At 39.3% G+C, this 24,369-nt stretch overlaps 1 protein-coding gene across 5 annotated transcripts in view; it reads left to right on the top strand.

Annotated features, from left to right (window-relative positions):
• Positions 1-4,374: 4,374 nt before the first annotated feature.
• The window catches only part of TBC1D8B (TBC1 domain family member 8B), a 137,210-nt gene continuing 117,215 nt past the window's right edge, over positions 4,375-24,369 (top strand). For all 5 annotated transcript variants that reach the window (XM_088834336.1, XM_055438123.2, XM_055438122.2 and 2 more), the window contains exons 1-2: positions 4,375-4,636; positions 22,309-22,419. In XM_088834336.1, coding sequence (XP_088690462.1) covers positions 4,507-4,636; positions 22,309-22,419 — 241 coding nt within the window. In that variant the 5' untranslated portion in view covers positions 4,375-4,506. The remainder of the gene's footprint in view (positions 4,637-22,308; positions 22,420-24,369) is intronic.

A 24,369-nucleotide genomic window follows, 5' to 3' on the forward strand; every position in this document is an offset into this window, starting at 1 on the left:
AGCATCAGAGTCTTTTCCAGCGAGTCAACTCTTCGCATGAGGTGGCCAAAGCATTGGAGTTTCAGCTTTAGCATCAGTCCAGGACTGATCTCCTTTAGAATGGCATCTGGTCCCATCATTTCATGAGAAATAGATGGAGAAACAGTGGAAACAGTGTCAGACTTTATTTTTTGGGGCTCCAAAATCACTGCGGATGCTGATTGCAGCCATGAAATTAAAAGACGCTTACTCCTTGGAAGGAAAGTTATGACCAACCTAGATAGCACATTAAAAAGCACAGACATCACTTTGCCAACAAATAAACGTGATTAATCACCCCCAATATGTTGTATAATTTGATTTTCAAATACCTCATTTGCTTTCAATTAGAGAATCTAAAACTTTAATATTCCTACAAATTACCGGTATCTTGTTAAAATGTGCACTCTCATTCTAAGGCCTGGAATGGGTTCTGAGATTCTGAATTTCTTTTACTTTTGCACCAACCTAATAGGAAGCTCCCTGGTGATGCAGATTTTGGTGGCCCAGGGTCTGTATTTTGAGTACTAAAGTTTTAGATGGCTCTCCTCTAGCAATACTCCACCTGTTTTGAATCTTGCTGCTTCTAAACCTGCTTCAGACTGTAAAATATCAACTAAGCTTGTGAAATTCACTTCAAATAAGAATCCAGTGGAATCTTGAGTGACAGCCTAAGACTTTCCATGGCACAGGGTTTGGAATTGCTATTTGGTGTTTGCCAGTACCTTTCACATAGGTGTTTGAGACTATGGTTTAGAAGGCTGAGTCAGCTGGAAGACTGAATTTTGGATAAATGGGGTATTATTCAGCTCTGCATAGTATAACATTGTGTCCATAAATATGTGGCTTGGATAAATCAGAAAACGAGCATGGTAGTAGACAGATGAGTTGGGAGGCTATTACAGTGCAGCAGAAAAGTGATGTGAGGCTTATCTGAAGTGATAATAGGAGGATGGAATGGACTTTTGAAAAAAAAAAAGACTAGAGTGGTGTGTGTGTGTAGTGCAGGTGGTAAGAGTAGGAAGTTTAAGACTATTCTCAGTTTCCTTACAGGCACCCCAATGTTCATAGCAACACTATTCATAACAGCCAAGGTGTAGAAACAACCTAAGTGCCCATCAACAAATGACTGGATAGAGAAGATGTGGTATACATATATATAAATAAACACACACAATGGAATATTACTCAGTCATAAAAAGGGAATGGAATAATACCATCTGTAGTAACATGGATGAACCTATAAAATATCATACTAAGTGAAGTAAACCAGACATAGACAAATATTATATTATAACAATAAAAATGAATCTATTTACAATACAAATAGACTCAAAGATACAGAAAACAAACTTTTCCCCAAAAGGAAAGGGTGGATAGATAAATTAGGAGTATGGGACTAACAGATCCACACTATTATATATAAAATAGACAAGCAGCAAGTATTTATTGTATAACACAGGGAACAAGGTTCAATATCTTATAATAACCTATAATGGAAAATAATCTGATATACATATATATATATATATATAACTGAATCACTTTGCTGTATACCTGAAACTAACACCTCATTTTCTTAAATGTAAAAAAAGGGGGGAGGGAAGACTATTCCAAGGTTCTTAGCTTGAGCATCTTGGTAAACAGTGGTGCTTGGAACTATGAGAATGTAGTAGAAGAGAAAACTTTGGGCAGGGAGGATATTAGAGAAATAAATTAGGCTTTGGACATACTGTCTTTGAGGTATCTATAAACCATATTGTCAGACATATTGTACTCAGACAAACCCAGGTTCAAACCCTAGCTCCACCATTTATTTAGTTATGTTTGTAGGCAAGTTAATTTCTTTGAGCCTCCTGTTCATCTGCAAATTAAGGATGTTAAAATGTACAAGTTTATTCAGTTCAGTTCAGTTCAGTCGCTCAGTCGTGTCCGACTCTCCGCGACCCCATGAATCACAGCATGCCAGGCCTCCCTGTCCATCACCAACTCCCGGAGCTCACGAGGGTCAAATAACTTATCTGTGCATCCAGTCATAGATAGATATAGATATTACCAGCACAGTACCAGCAGTGATATCCATGGCAGTTTGTAATTCTTGTCCTTCTTCTCTAAAAACAATGTACACTAAATATACACAATTGAAACATGGTCTGTTTTTTAAGTCATTTTAAGAAAAATACTTCTATTTGCAAAGGCTTGAAATACAGTAGATGATCAAGATAAAACGTTATATGCCAGGTAATTTAAACGTGTTTTATTCACATAATCAACAAAATGTTTGTTTACTACAGCAGGAACTCTCTAAATGCCCTGCTCCAAGCCAAAAGTGGGTACACTTCTGTAACAGGGAGCATGTGGGTTTATCTGAATAGAGTTGCCTAGTAAAGAGACAGAAGAACCATCCAGCTTTGCACAGCCCTTGCCACAACTCTTACAGTTTAAGGATATTGGAAAAGAATGTGGCTTGATGAGGAAGGAAATAAAAGGGGGAAGGAAAGGTAAAAAATAAAGGATACTTCACATCTCTTTTTATTTGCCACATTTACTGATCTTTCACCAGGAAGATTTAAGAAATTATCTTCCTTAATACATATCCAAATTAGGATGGCTTTCCCCAAGGATACATTGCAGTTCGGGCTCTGGGAAGATTGCTGTCCACCGGCCACCACTCCCCCCACGCCATACCCTCAACTTCCCCGCTCGACCCCACCCCCCTCCCCCGCCTCCAAAAAGCTGCCTTGGGACTAATAACTGCATTTTTGAAAAAAAGAATCCCAAATTGGCCTTTTTTCCACTTTCAAGAAAAATCCCTGCTTGTAGCACACGCCCACTTTCTTTGAGCTGGCCCACATTTTGTGAGGGTTAAGCCACAGACGCTGCTCTGAGGCAGAGTTTTATGGCTCCTTGGCATCCGGGTGTGCCCCACCCCATTTTTTTTAAAGTCGTATTTTTGAGGCTTCATTCTCAATATAGCTTGCCAAGAGCCCCCACCTTCCACTTTTTTTTGTACGCTGCCTCTCAACTCTTTCCTTCCTATAAACGTGTTTTCAGTTTCAGTTGTTGTGTGTTAGTCGCTCAGTCTTATCCGACTCTTTGCGACCCCATGGACTGTAGCCTCTGTCCATGGAATTCTCCAGGCAAGAATACTGGAGTGGGTTGCCATTTTCTTCTCCAGAGGATCTTCCCAACCCAGGGATTGAACCCAGGTCTCCTGCACTGCAGGCAGATTCTTTACCGTCTGAGCCACCAGAGAAGCCTCTTTACTTCTGGTGGGCTTAGTGACAGCAGTAAATAAAAATGTCCCTCAAATATTTCTCATAATGATGTCTCACAAACTACCAACTTCAAAGTGTTTAAGCAGCTGCATATCATTAACAAGGTACAGGCTGCCCTGAAAGCAATTCTTAAAGAACTCAAGAAAAAAATTGCTCATAAATTGTTATATCCAGTAAAGCAAAGTTGGACGCATTTTCTGTGGCTGATTACAATATTTAGAACAAATCTGGGAAGGAAGGAGCACACGGCGTGAAAAACACTATATGGTTTCTGGAGATTTTATATTTTTATTGTACGGGCAGAAAAGAGCTTGATCCAAGAAAGATTTTTCAATCAGACAATGAATAGTATCAGATTCCACTTTCTGTGTGACTTTGGCTAAGTCACCGAACCCGACAGCACATTTGTTTATTTATGTACAGAGTGGGGAAGGAGATACACATTGAGACTTCTGTAAGGATTATGTGAGAGACACTGTAAGTGAAATCGCTTTAGTACATAGTAAGAGCTCATTAAACGTTAGTTCTGGAGAAGGAACTGGCAACCCACTCCAGTATTCTTGTCTGAAGAATTCCAGGGACAGAGGAGCCTGGTGGGCTACAGTCAGTGGGGTCGTAAAGAATCGGACACGACTGAGCTACTGAACAACAACAAAACGTTAGTTACCGCTACTGCTCCTTCCCAGAATGGCGGTTCGTTACTCCCAGATTCCAGAAACTATTTACTACAGTTTAACACCCTCAGCTGTAAAAGGATGAGAAAAAACAACACCTCTATACCGGGGCCTCACTTACTCGCTCCAAAAACCGCTTTAAACTTTCGATTGGCAAAATCCACTTAACTGGTGGCTGGACTCGCTTTGAAAGCACCCGCACCCAGGTCTCACCCCCCAATCGATTGTGGGAAGTGTAGTCCCGTACTCCAGGTGCTTGAGTACAGAAAAGCGGGAAGGAAACTACAATTCCCAGAAGGGAAAGGAACAGGACTATTTCCCAGTCGGGCGTTAGCGCTGTGGGAGGGAATTGGCAATCTCGTTGCCTACGTGGGAGAGAAGGGAGGGTTGGGGGAAGTGTGGAAAAGCAGAACTCGAGCTGCTGCCGCCTGAGGCAGATTTGGTGGGAGGAGAAGTAGAGGGGAGGAAAAGAGTGGAGGGGTGAGGTGAGGAGGGTATCTGGGTGGCTGCTCCAGGGCGGCATAAAGTTCTTCGCGATGTGGCTGAAGCCCGAGGAAGTGCTCCTGAAAAATGCGCTGAAGCTGTGGATGATGGAAAGGTCCAATGACTACTTCGTGCTGCAGCGGCGTCGGGGCTACGGGGAGGAAGGTGGCGGGGGACTCACAGGTAAGCTGTGGCCATTACCCCCACCCTCCCTGCCTCGGGCCCCGTGTTCGCTGGTACTTAAAAGGAGGTGAGGGACAGTTACTCGTCGCCGCCCGCCGCCTGATCCTAAACCCTGGGCGGGGAGGGTGGGGGTGGGTGGGACTCGGATTATTCTCCCCCCACCACCACCTTTCCGTCGCCCTCACTGAGTCCTGAGAACGCCTCCCTGGACCAGCAGTCGCTTTTTGAGTGGGACGGCGAAAGGGAGGAGGGGGGTTCTTTCTGAAGCCAAAGAAGAATCTGAGGTAAAGGAGGGATCTTTCAGAGGCAGAGTACCTGCTCTGTCGCTTCCCATGGCGGAGGGGGCTGGTGACAAGCGTTAGACGTGGGCAGATCGCTTTTAGGCTAGTGATCAGGGCCAGTTCGCAGTTGTGCACTTAACTTTTTCCCACAACCTCCCCTCCTCCCCCATCTTTAGCCACCACCCTCAGGGTGGAGGTGGGGGGTAATTGTGTGGGAGGACGGATGAGGAGAAAGGGAGGAACTCCAATCACATCTAGGAGGATCGGCGTCAAAAGAGAGATTCGGGAGTCGGGGTTGGGCGTGGGGGGAGAGTCGGAGTGCGGGGGGAAGGTGAGGAGTAGGTCTCAGAATTGCTAATTCCTCCCCATTTAGCGTTTTTCACTTCGTCTTCAAGTTTTCGATCCTTGGGATCCCCTCCCAAAGTAACCATTGTGCTCGTTTCTCTCTTGAGTTTGGCGCTGGCTGCCCTTTCTTTCAGAGCCAAGGTTGTAAAGCAAACCGATTGAACAAACGGAAGTTTCTCTTCCCGCCTAATCCATCCTGTCTTCACTTCTTTTATTTACAAATCAAGAACTCTATTTAGGTCTAGTCTGGGAACTTTGTTTTGAGACCAGCCTTCTTGGGCAGGTGCAAACTTTTGGTCACTGGGGAGACCAGAGCTTATTTTCGTGACAACTTCAAGTTTGATATTGTGGTTTTGAAGTGATGGTCCAGGATTAATTCAGCAGTGAGATGGAACGAGAAGGAAGTGTCTCAAAACCTGCTTGTTAGTCCTATCATAATCTCCTGTTGAATGATGTTCGACAAATTCTTTCATTCATTCAACCTTAAAAGCCTACGGTGTGCCATATAGAATGCTAGTATACAAAGATAATATTCAGTTCCCAGTCTTTGAAGTGTTCATAATCTAGATAAGTGGAAGAGGGTCGGGTTTGAGGGAAATAAATCAGCAAACCAGGCAAATTATAATTGTGACCTGTAACTGTTAAACCAGGCAAATTGTAATTAGAACCAAATAACTGAAGGTATTGCTTTTTCTCTTCTGTTAAATGGTGTCTACCTCAGAGTTGAGAGGATAAAATGAAAGATTATAGGCGCCAAATCAATGTGTATTGTTGAGATGGTGATGAACATGTGCTATTTCCTTTTTTTTCAAGATCTGGGTAGTGTGGTGAGAATTCTGAGGTCCTATGGGACATTTTTAAAAAATATCTTGCGTGACCTATTCATCCTATTCAACTTCTAAAAGAGCCCTTTTGAAAATACCGCCACAAAAATTGCCTGATTAAACTTCATGTTTTGCCACTTTATAATTTTCAAAAATTAGAAGTGTTATTTTGCAGAGGAGTCTTTCCATTTAATAGATGTATATATTTTCCAGATTATAATTTGAGAATCAATGTTCATAATTACCCAGTGGTGTAATTTGCCCATTTGAGTCCATTGAAAACAGATCAGAATATATTTAAAATATATTTTCCAGCCCAGTGTTGCAGCATAAAATTTTGGTTCCCCATAATTTTATTTGACCAGAATTTTTCTGGTGCTCCTGTGCACATTTACCAAAGTTTATGTCACTTTGTTACAACTACTGTGTTCCTGAAAAGTAATAGGTAAATCAGATTTTTGAGAATCAAATCACTGTTATGTAGTAGTAAATATGTTTTTACTTGTTGCAAATTTACTTTATATAATCACTCCTTGTTTTCTTTATTTGGGTTTTCATTTGACACGCTGTTTTTGTTTGTTTGTTTGTTTGTTGCCGCCTGACTTGTGGGATTTTAGTTTCCTGACCAGGGATTGAACCCAGGCCCCTTGGCATCGAGAGCCTGGGAGTCAAAACCACTGGACCACCAGGGAATTGACGTCCTTTTTCTTAAAGCATGCATCAGTTACACCAGTTTCTTATCTCTCTCCCACCCATTTGCATTTACTCTAGCCCCATCTCTCTAAAAGAAGAGAGGGTTTGTCTGAAGAAATAAACCAAGATTTCTGCCACACCTGTATGATGAGAACAGGTATAGCCCCATTTTTGTGGTCAGTTCGTATCTCAGCATATTTGTCTTTATCTGTGGTGTGGTAGAATGCTTGAAATTACCACATGAGAGCTACCACTATTATATTTCATGTAAATTAAAATGGATCAGAATGGAGCAAGGAGGTGTTTTTACGGTTTATTTGGTTCTTTTTGGTCCAGAGCAAAAGTGTGTGCTGATTTTCATGGCTGCTCAATTACTGTATTCTTAAAATTGTGAACCCAACAGCGTTGCTGTGCTTTACCACAAATACACATTTGGATTCGCTCTCGTGGGAGATTGATTCTGTGCCAGTATAAGCTTGCCTTTGTCCATTTTATTTGCTGAAATCCAATGCTACATGCTCCCCCTTTAAGAGTTTCGTTTATACATTTTATTTTAATGAAGAAAATGAACACCTAGAGATGCTAATATTGTACTTTTTTTAAGATTTCATTTCTTGGCCATGTGATAATTGGCAATTAGCACCAGCAATGTAATGAATTTAGCTGTGGATTTGGTGAAGTTAGTTGGCTCTTTTTTTTTTTTAATGCTAATAATGGAATTGGAGCAACAGAGAACCCTAGGATGGTTTTGGCAGGTGACTAACTTGGAAGTTAGAATTCTGAAGTCCTTTTCTAAATTTTCTGAAACATTTCTAGTGGGTATCTGGTAGATTACTTAGCATTTTCCTAACTGTATCTTACTTAATTGTCCTAGTTCCCAGCAGGGTGGAATATCTTGTGAAAAAATTTTTATACATAAGATTATTTTTCAGATAAAGTGATTTTCATTTAGAGAAGTAATTCACCCTTCTAGATTTTTGCAGTTACCTTGCAGTATTCCTTGTTCCTCCTGGATGATAAGGGTAATGACTTTTCTCTGGCACCTAGATTTACCACTTGGCTTTATGTAATTAAAAATAATTTATGCATATTTGGCTTATTAAGCACAAATCAACAATTTGCTTGTCAGATGGGAGCTACTACATGAGTGAAACTATGGGGCTACATTCTATTAAGTACTCTAGTATGGAACCTAGGAAGGTCTGCCAATTAGGAAGCTTTAATTTAGATAATTTGTTGACAGTATTTTACTCTTTTTTTTAAAATTTTATTTATTTGGCTGCACTGGGTCTTAGTTGCAGCATGTGGGATCTAGTTCCCTGACCAGGGTTCGAACCCTGGCTCCCTGCATTGGGAGCTCAGAGTCTTAGTCACTGGACCACCAGGGAAGTCCCAGTATTTTACTCTTGAATTTTCCATATCTGAATAGTGTGAGCAGGTTCTTGTGTGTTAGACTGACAGTCTCCTTCAGTCGACCTTATTATTTTGTGATGTAGAACTAGACTTAAGAAATAAGACATGAAAATGGAGGATGTTTCCTTATCCCTTCTTGCATCTTGGCACCGCTACTTTGAAATTAAACCATATGTAAACACTAGAACATGATAACATTTGAAATGAGCTTCCCATTTTATGATATTTATATAAACTTAATAAATCAGTATGTGAATTATAAATAAACACATACATAAAAATCAATTAGGTAGGCTTTAAAAAAGTTCTTCATGACCATCCCTCAAAAATACAAGGTTTTTCTCTCCCTTTTCCCTACTCCCAACTCAAGGACCCAACTCTGCAAATGTTCTCAAGTTTTCCTTAGCAAAATATTCCTGCATTCCGTACTCAAACCAGCTGATAAAATTTTGGCCTCCCAGATATCTCATTACTGGGACCTGGGTGCCAAATAGTGGCCTTGACATGTTATTTTACATAAGGAAAGATCAACCCTCCCACCCAGTCCACCGCCCCCACCCCACCACACTGTAAATAAATAAATATCATTGGCTTATTAAAGAGAAAAATCCCATGGGGCAACCCCTAGGGAGGCAAATCACACTGTATGCTCCCCTCTCTTCTTCCCTTCCTGGAACGTGTATCCATGTGAAATCCAGTAAACAGTTGCCTTTAAAGGTCTCTTAGAATGATGAAGGACAGCTTTGCAGGAGGTTTTGAGACATAAAGGATGGTCAGTGTCATCACTTTTTCTAGGTAGTAACGGAAGGATTATTGAGGGCATACCTGTGAGCTTCAGGCCTTTCTTCAGAAACCTGTTAATACACTGCTCTCTTGCCCTTTCCCCTCCTCTGCTTGCTGCTAGGGTCTTTCCTCCCTTAAGCACAGCCTGGGAACCACCACTTCAGTTCACCTTAGGGTCATGAATCCTCAATCCTTAAGAGTTAAAGTGATAATGATGTGGATTGTGTGCAAAGAGGTTGATTTCTTTTTTTTTTTTTGGTTAAGATATTGGAGGTTTATAATGTAAGTGGGAAATTAACATTTGCTCTCAAGTAGATCTTGTTTTAATGAAAAAAGAATACTAAGAAGTGATGACACTGACCAACCTTCATTTTTCAAAACCTACAGACCTGTTTGTTCTTGTCATATCATTCAAAGAGATCTTTGAAGGTAATTTTTACTTAATTTCACCTGTATCAAAATGTCCCAGAAAGGGAAGTGAGTACAGTGTGTTTCGCCCTTCCCAGGGGTTACCCTAATAAGATTTTTCTTTTTAGTAAGTCAACTACAAGCCAAAATCCACAAATGCATGAATGCACTACCTAGTCCAGTGATTCCATGTACCCCATTAACCCTATTTCCTTTATCTTCCCTGATTCTTTAATATTTTTATGTGTCTGTTCAGTTGTAATTGTTTTATAAAAGCTTTGTCATGTGTAAAATGGGATCAGAACTTATCTTCATTATCTCACGGCACTGTTACGTGAGTCAGATGAGTTTTGAAACTTGTGAGCAACTGATTAAACATTTGACACTCATTTATCTGTCGATAAAAGAATGATTTGTTTAGTGCCATTTTCTTTTTTAAAATTAATTTAAATTGGAGGATAATTTCTTTACCGTATTGTGGTGATTTTTACCTTACTTCAACATGAATCACCCACGGGTGCACATGTGCCCCCTGATCCTGAGCCCTCCTCCCTCCTGCCTCCCCACTCCCCTAGGCTGTCCAGAGCACTGGCTTTGAGTGCCCTGATTCATACATCAAACTTACACTCTCTATCTATTTAACATATGGTGATGTACATGTTTCAATGCTATTCTCTCAAATCATCACACTCCTCTTCTTCCACATAGTCCAAAAATCTGTTCTTTACACCTGTGTCTCTTTTGCTGCCTTGCATATCGTCGTTACCATCTTTCTAAATTCCACATATATGTGTTAGTATACTGTATGGTGTTTCTCTTTCTGACTTACTTCACTCTGTATCATAGGCTCCAGTTTCATCCACCTCATTAGAACTGACTCAAATGCATTGTTCTTTATAGCTGAGTAATACTCCATTGTGTATATGTACCACAACTTCCTTATCCATTCATCTGCCGGTGGACATCTAGGTTGCTTCCATGTCCTGGCTATTGTAAACAGTGCTGTGATGAACACTGGGGTACACGTGTCGCTTTCAGTTCTGGTTTTCTCGGTGTGTATGCCCAACAGTGGGATTGCTGGGTCGTATGGCAGTTCTATTTCCAGTTTTTTAAGGAATCTCCACACTGTTCTCCATAGTGGCTGTACCTGTTTTCATTTCCACCAACAGTGTAAGAGGGTTCCCTTTTCTCCACACCCTCTCCAGCATTTATTGCTTGTAGACTTTTGGATAGCAGCCATTCTGACTGGCGTGAAATGGTACCTCAGCGTGGTTTTGATTTGCATTTCTCTGATAATGAGTGATGTTGAGCATATTTTCACCTGTATGTCTTCTTTGGAGAAATGTCTGTTTAGTTCTTTGGTGCACTTTTTGGTTGGGTTTTTCGACTTTCTGGTATTGAGCTGCATGAGCTGCTTGTGTATTTTGAAAATTAGTTGTTTGTCAGTTGTTTTCATTTGCTATTCTGATTCTGAAGGCTGACTTTTCACCTTGCTTATAGTTTCCTTCATTGTGCAAAAGCTTTTGAGTTTAATAAGGTCTCATTTGTTTATTTTTGTTTTTATTTCCATTACTTTGGGAGGTGGGTCCTAGAGGATCTTACCGTGATTTATGTCAGAGAATGTTCTGCCTGTGTTTTCCTCTAAGAGTTTTATAGTTTCTGGTCTTACATTTAGATCTTTAATCCATTTTGAGTTTATTTTTGCGTGTGGTGTTAGGAAGTGTTCTAGTTTCATTCTTTTACAAGTGGCTGACCAGTTTTCCCAGCACCACTTGTTAAAGAGATTGTCTTTTTTCCATTGTATATTTTTGCCTCCTTTGTCAAAGATAAGGTGTCTATAGGTGCGTGGATTTATCTCTGAGCTTTCTATTTTGTTCCATTGATCTATAGTTCTATCTTTGTTAGTGCCATTTTCTTTACCTGAAAAGCAAATAAGGATCTATATTGTACCATTTTTTTCTAATAATTACTTTTCCCCTGTTGTATCCGACAAAGGTTTGTATAGTCAAAGCTATGGTTTCTCTAGTAGTCATGTACAGATGTGAGAGTTGGACCATAAAGAAGGCTTGAAAGTGAAAGTCACTCAGTGGTATCTGACTCTTTGCAACCCCATGGACTGTATAGTCCATGGAATTCTCCAGGCCAGAATACTGGAGTGGGTAGCCTTTCCCTACTCCAGGGGATCTTCCCAATCCAGGGATCGAACCCAGGTCTCCTGCATTGCAGGTGGATTCTTTACCAGCTGAGCCATCAGGGAAGCCCAATAATACTGGAGTGGGTAGCCTATCCCTTCTCCAGCAGATCTTCCCGACCCAGGAATCGAACCAGCATCTCTTGCATTGCAGGCGGATTCTTTACCAACTGAGCTATGAAGGAAGCCCTTAGTGCTGAAGAATTGATGGCTTTTGAACTGTGGTGCTGGAGAAGACTCTTGAGAGTCCCTTGGACACCAAGGAGATCAAACCAGTTAATCCTAAAGGAAATCAACCCTGAATACTCAATGGAAAGGCTGATGCTGAAGCTCCAATACTTTGGCCACCTGATACGAAAAGCTGATTCACTAAAAAAGACCATGATGTTGAGAAAGATTGAGCGCAGGAGGAGAAGGGGGTAACAGAGGATGAGATGGTTGGATGGCATCATTGGTTCAACGGACATGAGTTTGAGCAAACTCTGGGAGATGGTGAAGGACAGAGAAGCCTGGTATGCTGTAGTCCATGGTGTCACAAAGAATCAGACATGACTTCATGACTGAACAACAACTTATAAAATTGATTTGGAGTAGTTTTTGTTCAGTCACTCAGTCATATCCAACTCTTTGCAACCCCATGGACTGCAGCATGCCAGGCTTTCCTGTCCTTTACCATCTCCCAGAGTTTGCTCAAACTCAGGTCCGTTGAGCCAATGATGCCACCCAACCATCTCACCCTGTGTCACTCCCTTCTCCTCCTGCCTTCAGTCTTTCTCAACATCATGGTCTTTTCCAGTGAGTCAGCTTTTCATATCAGGTGGCCAGAGTATTGGAGCTTTAGCATCAGTCCTTCCAATGAATATTTGTGACTGATTTCCTTTAGGATTGATTGGTTTGATCTCCTTGTTGTCCAAGGGTCTCTTAAGAGTCTTTTCCAACACCACAGTTCGAAAGCATCAATCCTTTGGTGCTCAGCCTTCTTTATGGTCCTACTGTCACATCCATGCATGACTACTGGATAAGCAATAGCCTTGACTAGACGGACCTTTGTTGGCAAAGTGATATCTCTGCTTTTTAATATGCTGTCTAGGTTTGTCATAGCTTTTCTTCGATGGAGCAAGCATCTTTTAATTTTGTGGCTGCAGCCACTGTCCGCAGTGATTTTGGAGCCCAAGAAAATGAAATCTGCCACTGTTTGCACTTCTCCCCCCTCTATTTGCCATGAAGTGATGGGACCGGATGCCATGATCTATACAATATGCAACTATAACACTGCAAAATCAAAACACTGCAAAATCAAAACAGTGATATTTAACAGGGCTTAGACTAAAATAGCAGGACAGAATTTCTTTTTGATCTATTATTGCCCCAAACCCAGAAGTCCTCAAACAGTGCTTCTACAGATACAAGCATCACTTGTCTTTCTGAGTGATGTCGAAGAATGTGTGTAACTCTAGTTGTCTTTGTTATATTTTTCAAAACATAATACTTGAAGAAGAAATAATCATTCAGCTGGTGAAAGGCCATGCTTCTGGTGGATAGCTGTGGAAGGAGTATGGATGTAAAATAAGCTAAAAATTAATAAAATAAAGGGGACTATACTGTTTCCCATGTTGCTGTACAGCTATGACATGGATTTTATATTACTTTTATGTTAGAAAATCTGCCCAGTTTTCCTCCTTTTGCTGCTGCTATGTGAGAACCACAGAGAAGAGTAAATCCTAAATGTGATATTACAAGGTGCATTCACTCAACAGATAATTACCAAGTGACTTCTAAAAATCAAGCACTGTTTTAGGTGCTACAGATAACAGCAGTGAGCAAAACAAACTCCCCATTTTCACTGGGCTAACATTTTAGTTGAGGGAGGCAAATTAATATATGACTAGTAGCTGTAAACACTATAAAGAAAAATAAAGTAAGGTATAGTAATAGAGAGGGGAGGGGATTGGTAGTTTACATAAGTGTGGTTCAGGAATGCTTCCTTAAGGTGACCTATGAGTAGAGACCAGAGGGACTAGAGTACATGAGCCAAGCAGATAATTTGAAACAGACTGAATATACATAATTCTGTCTAGGAATTTCACTGAAAAGAAGCAGAGAAATGGGTGGTAGCCGGCTACTGGTTTGGGTGTTGGGTATACAGTGGTGAATAAAACAAAAATAATTTCTACCCCCACAGACTTTATAATCTGATAGGACAGACAAATAATAAGTAAGCAAGCAAATATATAATTATTGGGGTAGTCAGTAATAATATCTGCCTGGTTTGAGTGGCTTATAAATAGTCATGCATGAGGAGTATTTGAAACTCCCAAAGCAATTTTCCAGGGCCAGATTTGGTGTAAAGTATGCTTTATCTAATTTCCTGTTAAATGATACAAAGTTTTCCTAAAAACAGTGATTAATAGCAATAGGTGGTATTCTGGTGGCAGAATTCCAGCGTGACATCTGTGGAGCAACTTGTCAAAAGCCAGTTTGGATTGTTTTTTTAAATTAAATCAGCCATCTCTCAGCACTAACAAGATCTGGGATGTGACTTGGTAGAGAGAACTGGGGAGGACGTTGTAAGTGGGAGGAATAATATGCTAGTACAGAAGCAAAAGATGGCAGTTGTTGGGGACACAGTAAGTACTCTAGATTCACTTATTTGTGGCTGAAAATAAGAAACTCAAGATATATTGCCCTTAGCAACCAGAAGGGTTTGTTGAAGAGCAACGCCCTCATCCATAGAAGAGGAAAACCTGGAAAACTGGAGATAGAAAATCAAAAGGACTTGAGAATGAAACCTTTGTTGTTTTTTGTCTCCACTGCCCTTTGAATTCAGTCTAGATGGTTTTGTTTTTTTCTCTTTCACTCCAGTATAAAAAAGTGAATTTTTAAAACAAAAGGTAATCACATTTGTTGATTTTTATCCTTAAATTAGTTGCCCTCTTGTTTTAAACTAACAAAAATCATAGCCAGCTTTAGTTCTTCTAAACAATATTTTAAAAATACTGTACTATATATGCGTTTCCATTTGCTGCCACACTTGCTTTTTGCTTTGCCCCTAGGAATTCAGATGTTGTTATTTTCTTTAATTTTCTGAGGGCTACTCTTTTTGTGCCTTGATGCATAAGTATTAAAGTGTATTAAGGTGCTGTAAATAAAGATGGTAACAATTCTCATATTTTTCTGTTTTAATCTTTAGAAGTATAGCTGTGTTTGATGGGTAATTCTTATATTCTTTTTTTCCCCATGACATTGTAATCTGTCATTTATGCTCAGTTACTTACCTTTACAAAATTCTAAATCCTTTAATGAAACAAAGCTTTATTTTCAGTTAGGGAAGGAAATGAGTGCTTATGTATATCTAGTTTTCAAGTAAATGTCTGTAAAAAATGCAAGGAGAGGGAAAATAAGGCAAGAGAATTATTTTTATTAACTGTTTTCTAAAGCTTTTAGTGTAAAGTTGGCAGCTTTCAAAATGTCAACTATGTCTATTGAATTATTGTAAAAGAAGAGTTCACAATCTTGTTTTAAGGGCTTAGAACTGGCAGCAAAAGCAGTTGAAAGAGGAAGACCTACGGCCTTTACTGAGAACATTACTTTCTCCTATTTGAATGTATTTCCTACTAAGTTTACCAATTAGTTTGTTCATCAACATTTAATGAACCTGAGATTATAAAAAATTCAGTAAAGGTGTACATGTTTGACTTTGTAAACCTGGCAACTGAAGACAAGATACAGAATCCATTATAAAGTTTCAACAGTCATTTCTATGGCCAAAGTTTATAATTGAGTGTTTTACTTAGAATGGAAATTAAATGTTCCTTGTATTAAGAAGTGCATTTTAATAACTTCTGCAACTGGAGCAGTGTTGCCTTACACAATGTCCTCAATCTAGTGTACAGGCAGAAAAAGCCACTTGTCAAATGAAAGTGTACTAAACTAGCGCATTGATAATGAGTACCATCTTCAAGCTTGGGCTATTTTATAGCGTCTCTTCCTCGAACACTCAGCCTACTTGTTCATATTATTATTAACCTAATATAAGAAAAAAATGTTTATCAAATTTGCAGGTGTCTGAAAATTGAAAGTGACGGTTAATCAGTTTTCTCAATACTGACTGCATGTTAGATTCAACTGTGAACCTTTTTAAACAAACTAAATGACACTGGAGTATTTGTGGGTAAAATGATATGATATTTGGGATTTACTTTAAAATATTCTAAGAGGGAATAATGATAGAAGATTGGCAAAATGTTGGTAATTATTGAAGTTATGTCATGGGCACATAGAAGTTTTAGTTTATTATTCTCTTTTTGAAAATTTTTATAAAACACAGTTAAGGAAAAATAGAATACCTGGGCCCTACCCCAGTTGAATTAAATTAGAATCTTCAGGCTTTAGTGGTTTTTGAAGTTGAACTTGAGTAGTTTGTAAAACTCCTCCAGGGCTTGCCTGGTGCCTCAGTGGTAAAGAATCTGCCTGCCAATGCAGGAGACATGGGTTCAATCCCTAATTGGGGAAGATCTCACATGCCCCAGAGCAACTAAGCCTTTGTGCCACAACTGTTGAGCCTGTGCTCTAGAGCTAGGGAGCTGCAACTACTGAGCCCATGCACGCTAGAGCTTACACTCCGCGACAAGAGAAGCCACCACAATGAGAAACCTTCAGACCACAACTAGAGAGTAGCCCCCACTTGCTCCCACTAGAGAAAAGCCTGTGCAGTGACGAAGACCCAGCACAGCCAAAAATAAATTAAAATAAATAAATCTTAAAAAAAAAACTCCCCCAAATGATTCAAACTTGGAGTTACAGTTGAGAATCACTATCATGGAAAATAAAGTCAAGATTCAGATAGATCTGGACAAGTTAAAAGCTCAGTTGAAATCAATGAGATAAAATTTAACATAGGTAAATGTAAACTGCATTTTTTTTTAAATCAACTGTACAGGACAGAGAATACCTAGGTTGGTGCTTGTTTTTGTGAAAAAGGTCAAAGTAGGTTAATTTATCACAAGGTTAGTATGATGATAATATGACATCATGACTAGAAAGCTAGTATGATCTTTGACAGCATTAATAGAACCATGTAGCCTACAGTATAAAAAACCTGCATTTGTTCAGATCTTATCTCATATTCAGGTTTGAAAGACACATTTTATGAGACTTTGACAAATAGGTATGTTAAGAGAATAGCAGAAGAAATAATAAGAGACTCAGACAATCTGTTACAACAAACAGATGGAAGAACTAGGTATATTTTAAGCCAGGAGATGAGAAGAATAAGCAGAGAGAGACAAGAGAACTATAATCATATTAATAATATTTGAAGGCCTACCATATTGAATAGAGCATATATTTTGTATGGCCCCAAAGTTGCAAAACTAGTATTTATCCTAAGGAAGACCATCATTTTCTATTTTTTTAAAGTGTGTAAGAAATACTTTCATTTTTCTATCTTAAAGGTTAAAAAAATGCTCATTTCAGAAAATATGTATAGGTGTGAAAAAGAAAATAATGACCACCCATCATCCTGCTGCCCAGAGATAACTACTGTAACCCAGATTGGCTACCGAATATATGTGGCTCAGTGCAAAATGAAAATGCAGGGGGAAAAAGAAAGAAAATGTGCAGGGCTCTATGTTAAAAAAATTAAGAATTTAAAGATGTAACAGCAGAGTATTAAAGCAAGCATGCCCTTCTGGCATGAGGTCCTATGGACAGGCCATAAGCTCATGAAGCCAGCTTTAATTATATAGCATCTAGAAATTTATAGTTCACCCTTGAACAACATGGAGTTTGAACTGCATGGGTCCACTTTATGTGGCTTTTTTTCCCAATAAATACAACAGTATTATGCAGTCTTCAGTTTGTTGAATCTGCAGATGTGGAGCTGCAGACATGGAGGGCTGACTATGAAGTTATATGCAGTTTTGACTTGCTTGGGGGTTGACACCTCTAACCCCTGCGTTGTTCACGGGTCAGTTGTAAAAATATTTTAGAAATAAGTTTCTAATTAGTAGAAATTCCCACCAATGCAATAGGCTGCCTTGGGAGAACTCTGGAGTTAAAAAGGGAAAAGCTAGGCTTCCTATCAGGGATACTATAGAATAGAGGAATGTGTCGGTGGTTGGACTTTATGACATGCTAGGATATTTTTTCATCTCTGTCATCAATGGTGCTCTATCTCTATCCATCCAAGAATAATTGGTTTGTGAACAGTTCATTACCCGCAAGTTGTCTGTTTTTTAAAATCATAGAACCTTGCTTTTTGTTATCTTGCTGTATCATTTAATAAAAAATATTTCATATCAACTATGGTGATGGTTTCTTCCAGAAGTTTGTTGCTACTTATATGGCAGAGTGCTATAAACTGCACAGACCTTTAACAGGGTGTAAAACATTACCTTACTCAGCTATAGACGTTCAAAAAATGATTTGAGATTCTTGATATTTTTAACTCTCTTGTTCTGTCCTGCCGCTGACAGACAGTATTCTTTTCCCAATATACTATTGCTATGCATGAGTGCTAAGTCACTTCAGTCATGTCCAGCTGTCTGTGACCCTATGGACTGTAGCTTGCTAGGCTCCTATGTCCATGGGATTATCCAGGTAAGAAGACTGGAGTAGGTTGCCATGCCCTCCTCCAGGGAATCTTCCCACCCAGGAATCAAACCCATGTCTCCTGAGGCTCCTGCATTGCAGGCGGATTCTTTACCTCTGAGCCATCAGGGAAGCCCGTTTCTATTGCTGTAAGTCCAAGTGTTAGTCGCTCAGTCGTGCCTGACTCTTTGCGACCCCATGGACTGCAGCTCACCAGGCTCCCCTGTCCATGAAATTTTCCAGGCAATGATACTGGAGTGGGTTGCCATTTCCTTCTCCATCTATTGCTATAGACCTTCCCATATGTAGGCTGATTCATGACCTTAGATGTTCAGACCATCAGATGATAAACCTCTGTGTATATGGAAAAGCAACCCAAAGTTCTCTGCTTATTTTCTTGTACTTCTAGAACCCAGACATTGGTACATATTAATTCCTGAATGACATGAAGGGACTTGATGATGATTATAGCTTAATAAGCTGGAAGACTTCCCCAAGTGACTTGAAATGTATTGCACTAGCTTTCAAATTATTTGTTGCATGGTTTTGCACTAGCTGCCAGATTTAAAGCACTTACCAAAACTGACCAATTGCCTTTCTGCATAGTGTAAAGCACTTATAATCTTGCAAACATTTCTGTTGCAAAAAAATGACCTTTCATGCCAGTGATTTTGACGACTTTGTTCCCAGTCTCAAACTTTCTATCAAAGAACTAATTTTTCTTATGTTACTCAGGAATAATGATCTGTAGTCTCTCCTTTCCTTTCTGCCTCCTCACACATCCACACTCCCATGTTAACTTTCAGCTAGGCCAAACTTTTCTTTACCTCTTTGTTCTTTTCCCCATTCTTCTAATACTGCTTTTTCTAGTGTATATGAAGAAGGAAATAGACTTTGAGCTCCTTTTCTTTGAAATGTGGCAAAATGTGCAATAAATAATTTTCCTTGCAAATTTGCAAAAACTTTTTTGAAAGCTTTTTTAGAACTTAAATTCATGGGAGCCAAATCCAGCAGCTTAAATAGTGCTGTTTTTAATGAATGCTTTTATTTGAACTCCTTATTTTGACAGTTAAGTCATTGCATGTTTATTTATATAAACAGGTATTCATATACTTGATTCCATTTTTTCAACCTGAAGATAGTTCCCTCTTTTGTTTTTTTTTCACTGCCTCTTTTATCTTTAGTATTTTCACTTTTCCATCTTCAAAATGAAAACATCCTTCTTTTTTTCTGTTTCCTGAATAATTTCAGTTACGTTGCTCTGAAGAGGCTATCTGCATGTGTTTAACTCCCACTTTTCTTTTTCACCAGCTCCCACTTTTCTTACTTTATCCCTAATCTCTTAGCCAGATCTCTAATTTCTCACAGTCACTTTTTCATACTGAGAGTGATAGACTTATTTTTCCTTTTATCTCCAACCCTTCAGTAATTCCCTCATTAGTTGACATAGAATCACTTCCTATATCTTGCATCTTCATTCCCATTCTCTCTTCCCCCGTACCATCTCTTTCATAATATTTGTCTGAGTGTTCATATTTCTTTTTCTTAGTCTTCAATTCATAACTTTTTCATATCAGATAATTGCTTTTTTCTATAAACTGCACATGTTGTGATTGCCAAAATCTTCTAAGACTGCCCTCTAAGACTGCTAATTGATATGCTGCGTTTGTGACCCCTGTTTTTACTTTTTACCAATTCCTACATCTCTCTCCCACCCTTTGCTTTCAACTGAACCAAGTTTCTCTTTATTTCTTTGTTTTATCTTCTATTCTTCTAATTTACTTTCCTCTATGAGAGAAGGCAATGGCACCCCACTCCAGTACTCCTGCCTGGGAAATCCCATGGATGGAGGAGCCTGGTAGGCTGCAGTCCATGGGGTTGCTAAGAGTCGGACACAACTGAGCGACTTCACTTTCCCTTTTCACTTTCATGCATTGGAGAAGGAAATGGCAACCCACTCCAGTGTTCTTGCCTGGAGAATCCCAGTGACAGAGGAGCCTGGTGTGCTGCCGTCTATGGGGTCGCACAGAGTCGGACACGACTGATGCGACTTAGCAGCAGCAGCATGCTTATAATAACTCCCTACCTCACATCTGCCAATGTACCAACATTCTCATTCAAATCTTGCTTGAAATCTTAACTCCTTTTAAGTGGATAAAGAGAGGAAAATAGCCAAAGGCCTGCTTTATAGTTATTTTTTTCTCAAGTCTGTATGCTAAATCGAAGAGGAATGCCTCATAAAGTAAAACCAACACTCAACCTTCCAGAAAAGAAAGATTGATTTATGTTTCTCAGCCATCTCACTGATACAGTTAAGTCAACAAATTTTGCTCCTGAAAGTTAGGGCTAGAAACCTAAGGGTAGAAGACATGGTTATTGTCCTCAGAGAACTAATAATCTAGGTAAGGAAGCAAAATTAATATACATGAAGTACTTAGAAAGTAGTTGTAATAACTAGCCTAATAATCAGAATGCTGGGTTATATCATACAGACTTTAAGTGCTGTGTGTAATCAGAGACAAGGGAAGGCATAATTGCTTGGGGTTGCCAATGAAGATTTCATAGGGGAATTGGGTCTTGAAGAAAACAGAATTTGGATTAGCCACACTGGGCTACAAGACTTCCATTAACATTTCTAGATAAAAAAGACTTGCTTAGCAGAGACTTTTTAAGTTTCTATGTATTTATTTATTTTTGGCTGTACTGGATCTTTGTTGCTTTGTGTGGGCCTTTTCTCTAGTTGCAGAGAACCCAGGCTACTTTCTAGTTGCAGTGCCCAGGCTTCTTTTGTTGCTGAGCACTGACTCTAGGGCACATGGGCTCAGTAGTTGCAGCTCTCCGGTTCTAGAGCACTGGCTTAATTGTTGTCTCACGAGTTTAGATGCTCCATGGCACGTGGAATCTTCCAGGATAAAACTGAGGTCTCCTGCATTGGCAGGTGGATTTTTTACCACTAAGCCACCAGGGAAGCCTAGACTTTCTATGCAAAGACTTTAAGGGAGAAATTAAGAAAACAGGAAACTTATTCTAGGAGGAGTAGGAAATATCAGATAATTGAATTGAAGCTAAATAATCAAAACCTTGAATTTGAAATTGAATTAAATGTTAAAAAGAAAAAAAATCCCCTTTAAGCATTTTAATTAATCAAGATTTTTGTCTTGTTAAAATTCATTGTTTTTCTTATAGTATTAACTAACATTGAGTCTTTTACTATGTGCTAAGCATTGTGCTTGGAGAAGGAAATGGTAACCCACTTCAGTATTCTTGCCTGGAGAATCCCATGGATGGAGAAGCCTGGTAGGCTACAGTCCACGGGGTCGCAAAGAGTTGGACACAACTGAGTGACTGAACAGAACAGAACAGAAGCATTGTGCTAAGTGTTTTATGTGTAATAATAACTCATTTTATCTTTCCAACAACCTTTTGTGGTAGGCTCCAGTTTTACCCCCTTATTTTACAAATGAGGATGAAGAAAAGGTAAGTACAACTGGATCAAGTTGACACAAGTGAGTACTAGGATTCAAACCTAGGAAATCTCTGGTACTAGAATCTACATTCTTATCTGCTCTATACATAACCTTGTAAAGGAGGTAAATAAGTGCTGCAAATATATCATGCTGCTGCTGCTGCTAAGTCACTTCAGTCGTGTCCGACTCTGTGTGACCCCATAGACGGAAGCCCACCAGGCTCCCCCATCCCTGGGATTCTCCAGGCAAGAACACTGGAGTAGGTTGCCATTTCCTTCTCCAATGTGTGAAAGTGAAAAGTGAAAGTGAAGTCGCTCAGTCGTGTCCGACCCCTAGCGACCCCACGGACTGCAGCCTACCAGACTCCTCCATCCATGGGATTTTCTAGGCAAGAATACTGGAGTGGCTTGCCATTGCCTTCTCCGAAATATATCATGAGGTTTAGACAAATGAATCTGACTTATATTTTATTGAAAGATAATTTTTTAAAGCACTACTGACATTGGAACACTGTAATCTCTTCATCCCAATTGTATTTTTTTCTTTAAGAAAAATCTCTGTAAGGAAGCTTTGAGTTAGAAATTAAAAAAAAATCCATTGGTTGTTAGTCATGTGAAGCAATATTGATTTTATCTCTTGTAAGATCCTTGTTTCAACAGTCTCTTTATTACAATAGGACTTTTGGTTGGGACGCTTGATTCAGTCTTAGACTCTACTGCAAAAGTAGCTCCATTTCGCATCCTACATCAGACACCAGATTCTCAAGTTTACCTGTCAATTGCATGTGGTGAGTATGATTTTTAAAATATAGAATTCAAACAAATAAGGATCTTAAGAAACTGAATATTTAAATTTATTTATACTCCCCAGTTTTTAAATATTAGCTTTTATTGGAGTATAGTTGACTTACAAATAGAGTCACAGATGTAGAAAACAAATGAGGTATATGGGAGGGTGAAGGATAAATTAGGAGATTGGGGGTGACATATACACACTACTATAAAATAGATAATTAATAAGAACCTACTGTATAGCACAGGGAACTCTACTCAATACTTTGTAATGACCTATATGGGCATAGAATCTCCCCAGTTGTTTTGATTTAGAATTGAGTTACTGTGCAGCTCTACTTTGAGAGACTAGAAAAATATCTATTTAAGAAGGATTACAGATTTTTTAAAAATCCATTAATATGTGAGACCTGAAGCTTGTGTTCTGGCAGTGTTGATTCTGAGCAAATTTTGGTCAGTGCTACTGCTAATCTGACGCCTTTCTTCAGCTCACCTTTCCTCCTTGACCCAACTGCTAGGAAGATGAGAACCTCCCCCATGAAGTTCTTTGTTTCATCTCTAATAATTCAGATGAGGGGAATCAAGCCCAAAACTTAAAGGCTGCTCTCTTAAGAAAATATAAGCCTGAAAACCTGAACAAGGCATCATATCCTTGAAATATAAAGGGATAACTTACACGTAGTGCAGCATATTCATCCATGAATATGTTCAGATGCATCCATATTCAGGTGGTTCAGATTCTTCCACATGTATCTATTGTGGTAGAAAAGGAATTAGGATGATTCTTCTTAACATAGCAACTCAAAATTAAGAAAAAATACAATGACAATTGTTGCTTCTTTAATGATGCCATTACAATGTTGGTCTAAATTAGAATCTGAGATTTATGGGGTTTTTTTAATGTTGAAAGGTTGTCTTTTTCTGATTCTTTCTCTCTTCTTCCCTGCTCTTTTTTTAAGTAGATATACTTAAAAAATACAAAAGCATATGAATTTCTGGAAAGTTCATGTGTGTGAACATATAGCATACAATTTTTAAAGCTGTGTGGCTTGTTTTTTGCATCTCCCTCTCAATTTCCTTTAGTGTTTCTGATGAGTGTTTCCTCTTGACTCTTTCAAATTGAATACCATTTAAACTAAATATGGAAGATACTATACTTGCTGACATCATGAGATGTCTATAACCTCAACTCTAAGTTGAATCGGTAGAAATTATATCCTCATTTCTTAAAAAAAAAAAAGGATGATTATACAACTTACTTCCCAAATTAACCTGATGCAGAAACACAGTGCATGTGTCTTCAGTCGCTCAGTCATGTCTGACTCTTTGTGACCCCATGGACTGTAGCCTGCCAGGCTCCTCTGTCCATGGGATTCTCCAGGCAAGAATATGGGAGTGGGTTGCCATTTCCTCCTCCAGAAGAGCTTCCCGACCTAGGGGTTGAACCTGCATCTCCTGCATTGGCAGGCAGATTCTTTACCTCTGAGCCACCTGGGAAATGCACAGAAACATAGTAGTTACCTATTAGTGAAGCTTCTTTATACCTGCTGCTGCTGCTACTGCTAAGTCGCTTCAGTCGTGTCCGACTCTGTGTGACCCCATGGATGGCAGCCGACCAGGCTCTGCTGTCCCTGGGATTCTCCAGGCAAGAACACTGGAGTGGGTTGCCATTTCCTTCTCCATCTTTATACCTAAAGGGCCACAATAAAGCCCTTAAAATTTCCCCATGGCTTTTATTTGTGGTTCATTAAAGAAAGTTATTACACATGGTATGATGACTTGAATAACATGAACACAGTTCTAACTGATCTGTAGGAAATAGGCAGTTTTGAAGTGTCAATACTTTTTTAAAAAAAAATTATTTATTTTTGGCTGCTACTGGGTCTTCATTGCTACGTATGGGCTTTCTCTAGTTGCAGTGAGCAGGGGCTACTCTTCATTGCAGT

The sequence above is a fragment of the Moschus berezovskii genome, chromosome X (genome assembly GCF_049115385.1).
Source record: "Moschus berezovskii isolate FMDL1 chromosome X, NW_MosBer_1.0, whole genome shotgun sequence".
Classification (NCBI taxonomy): Eukaryota; Metazoa; Chordata; class Mammalia; order Artiodactyla; family Moschidae; genus Moschus; species Moschus berezovskii.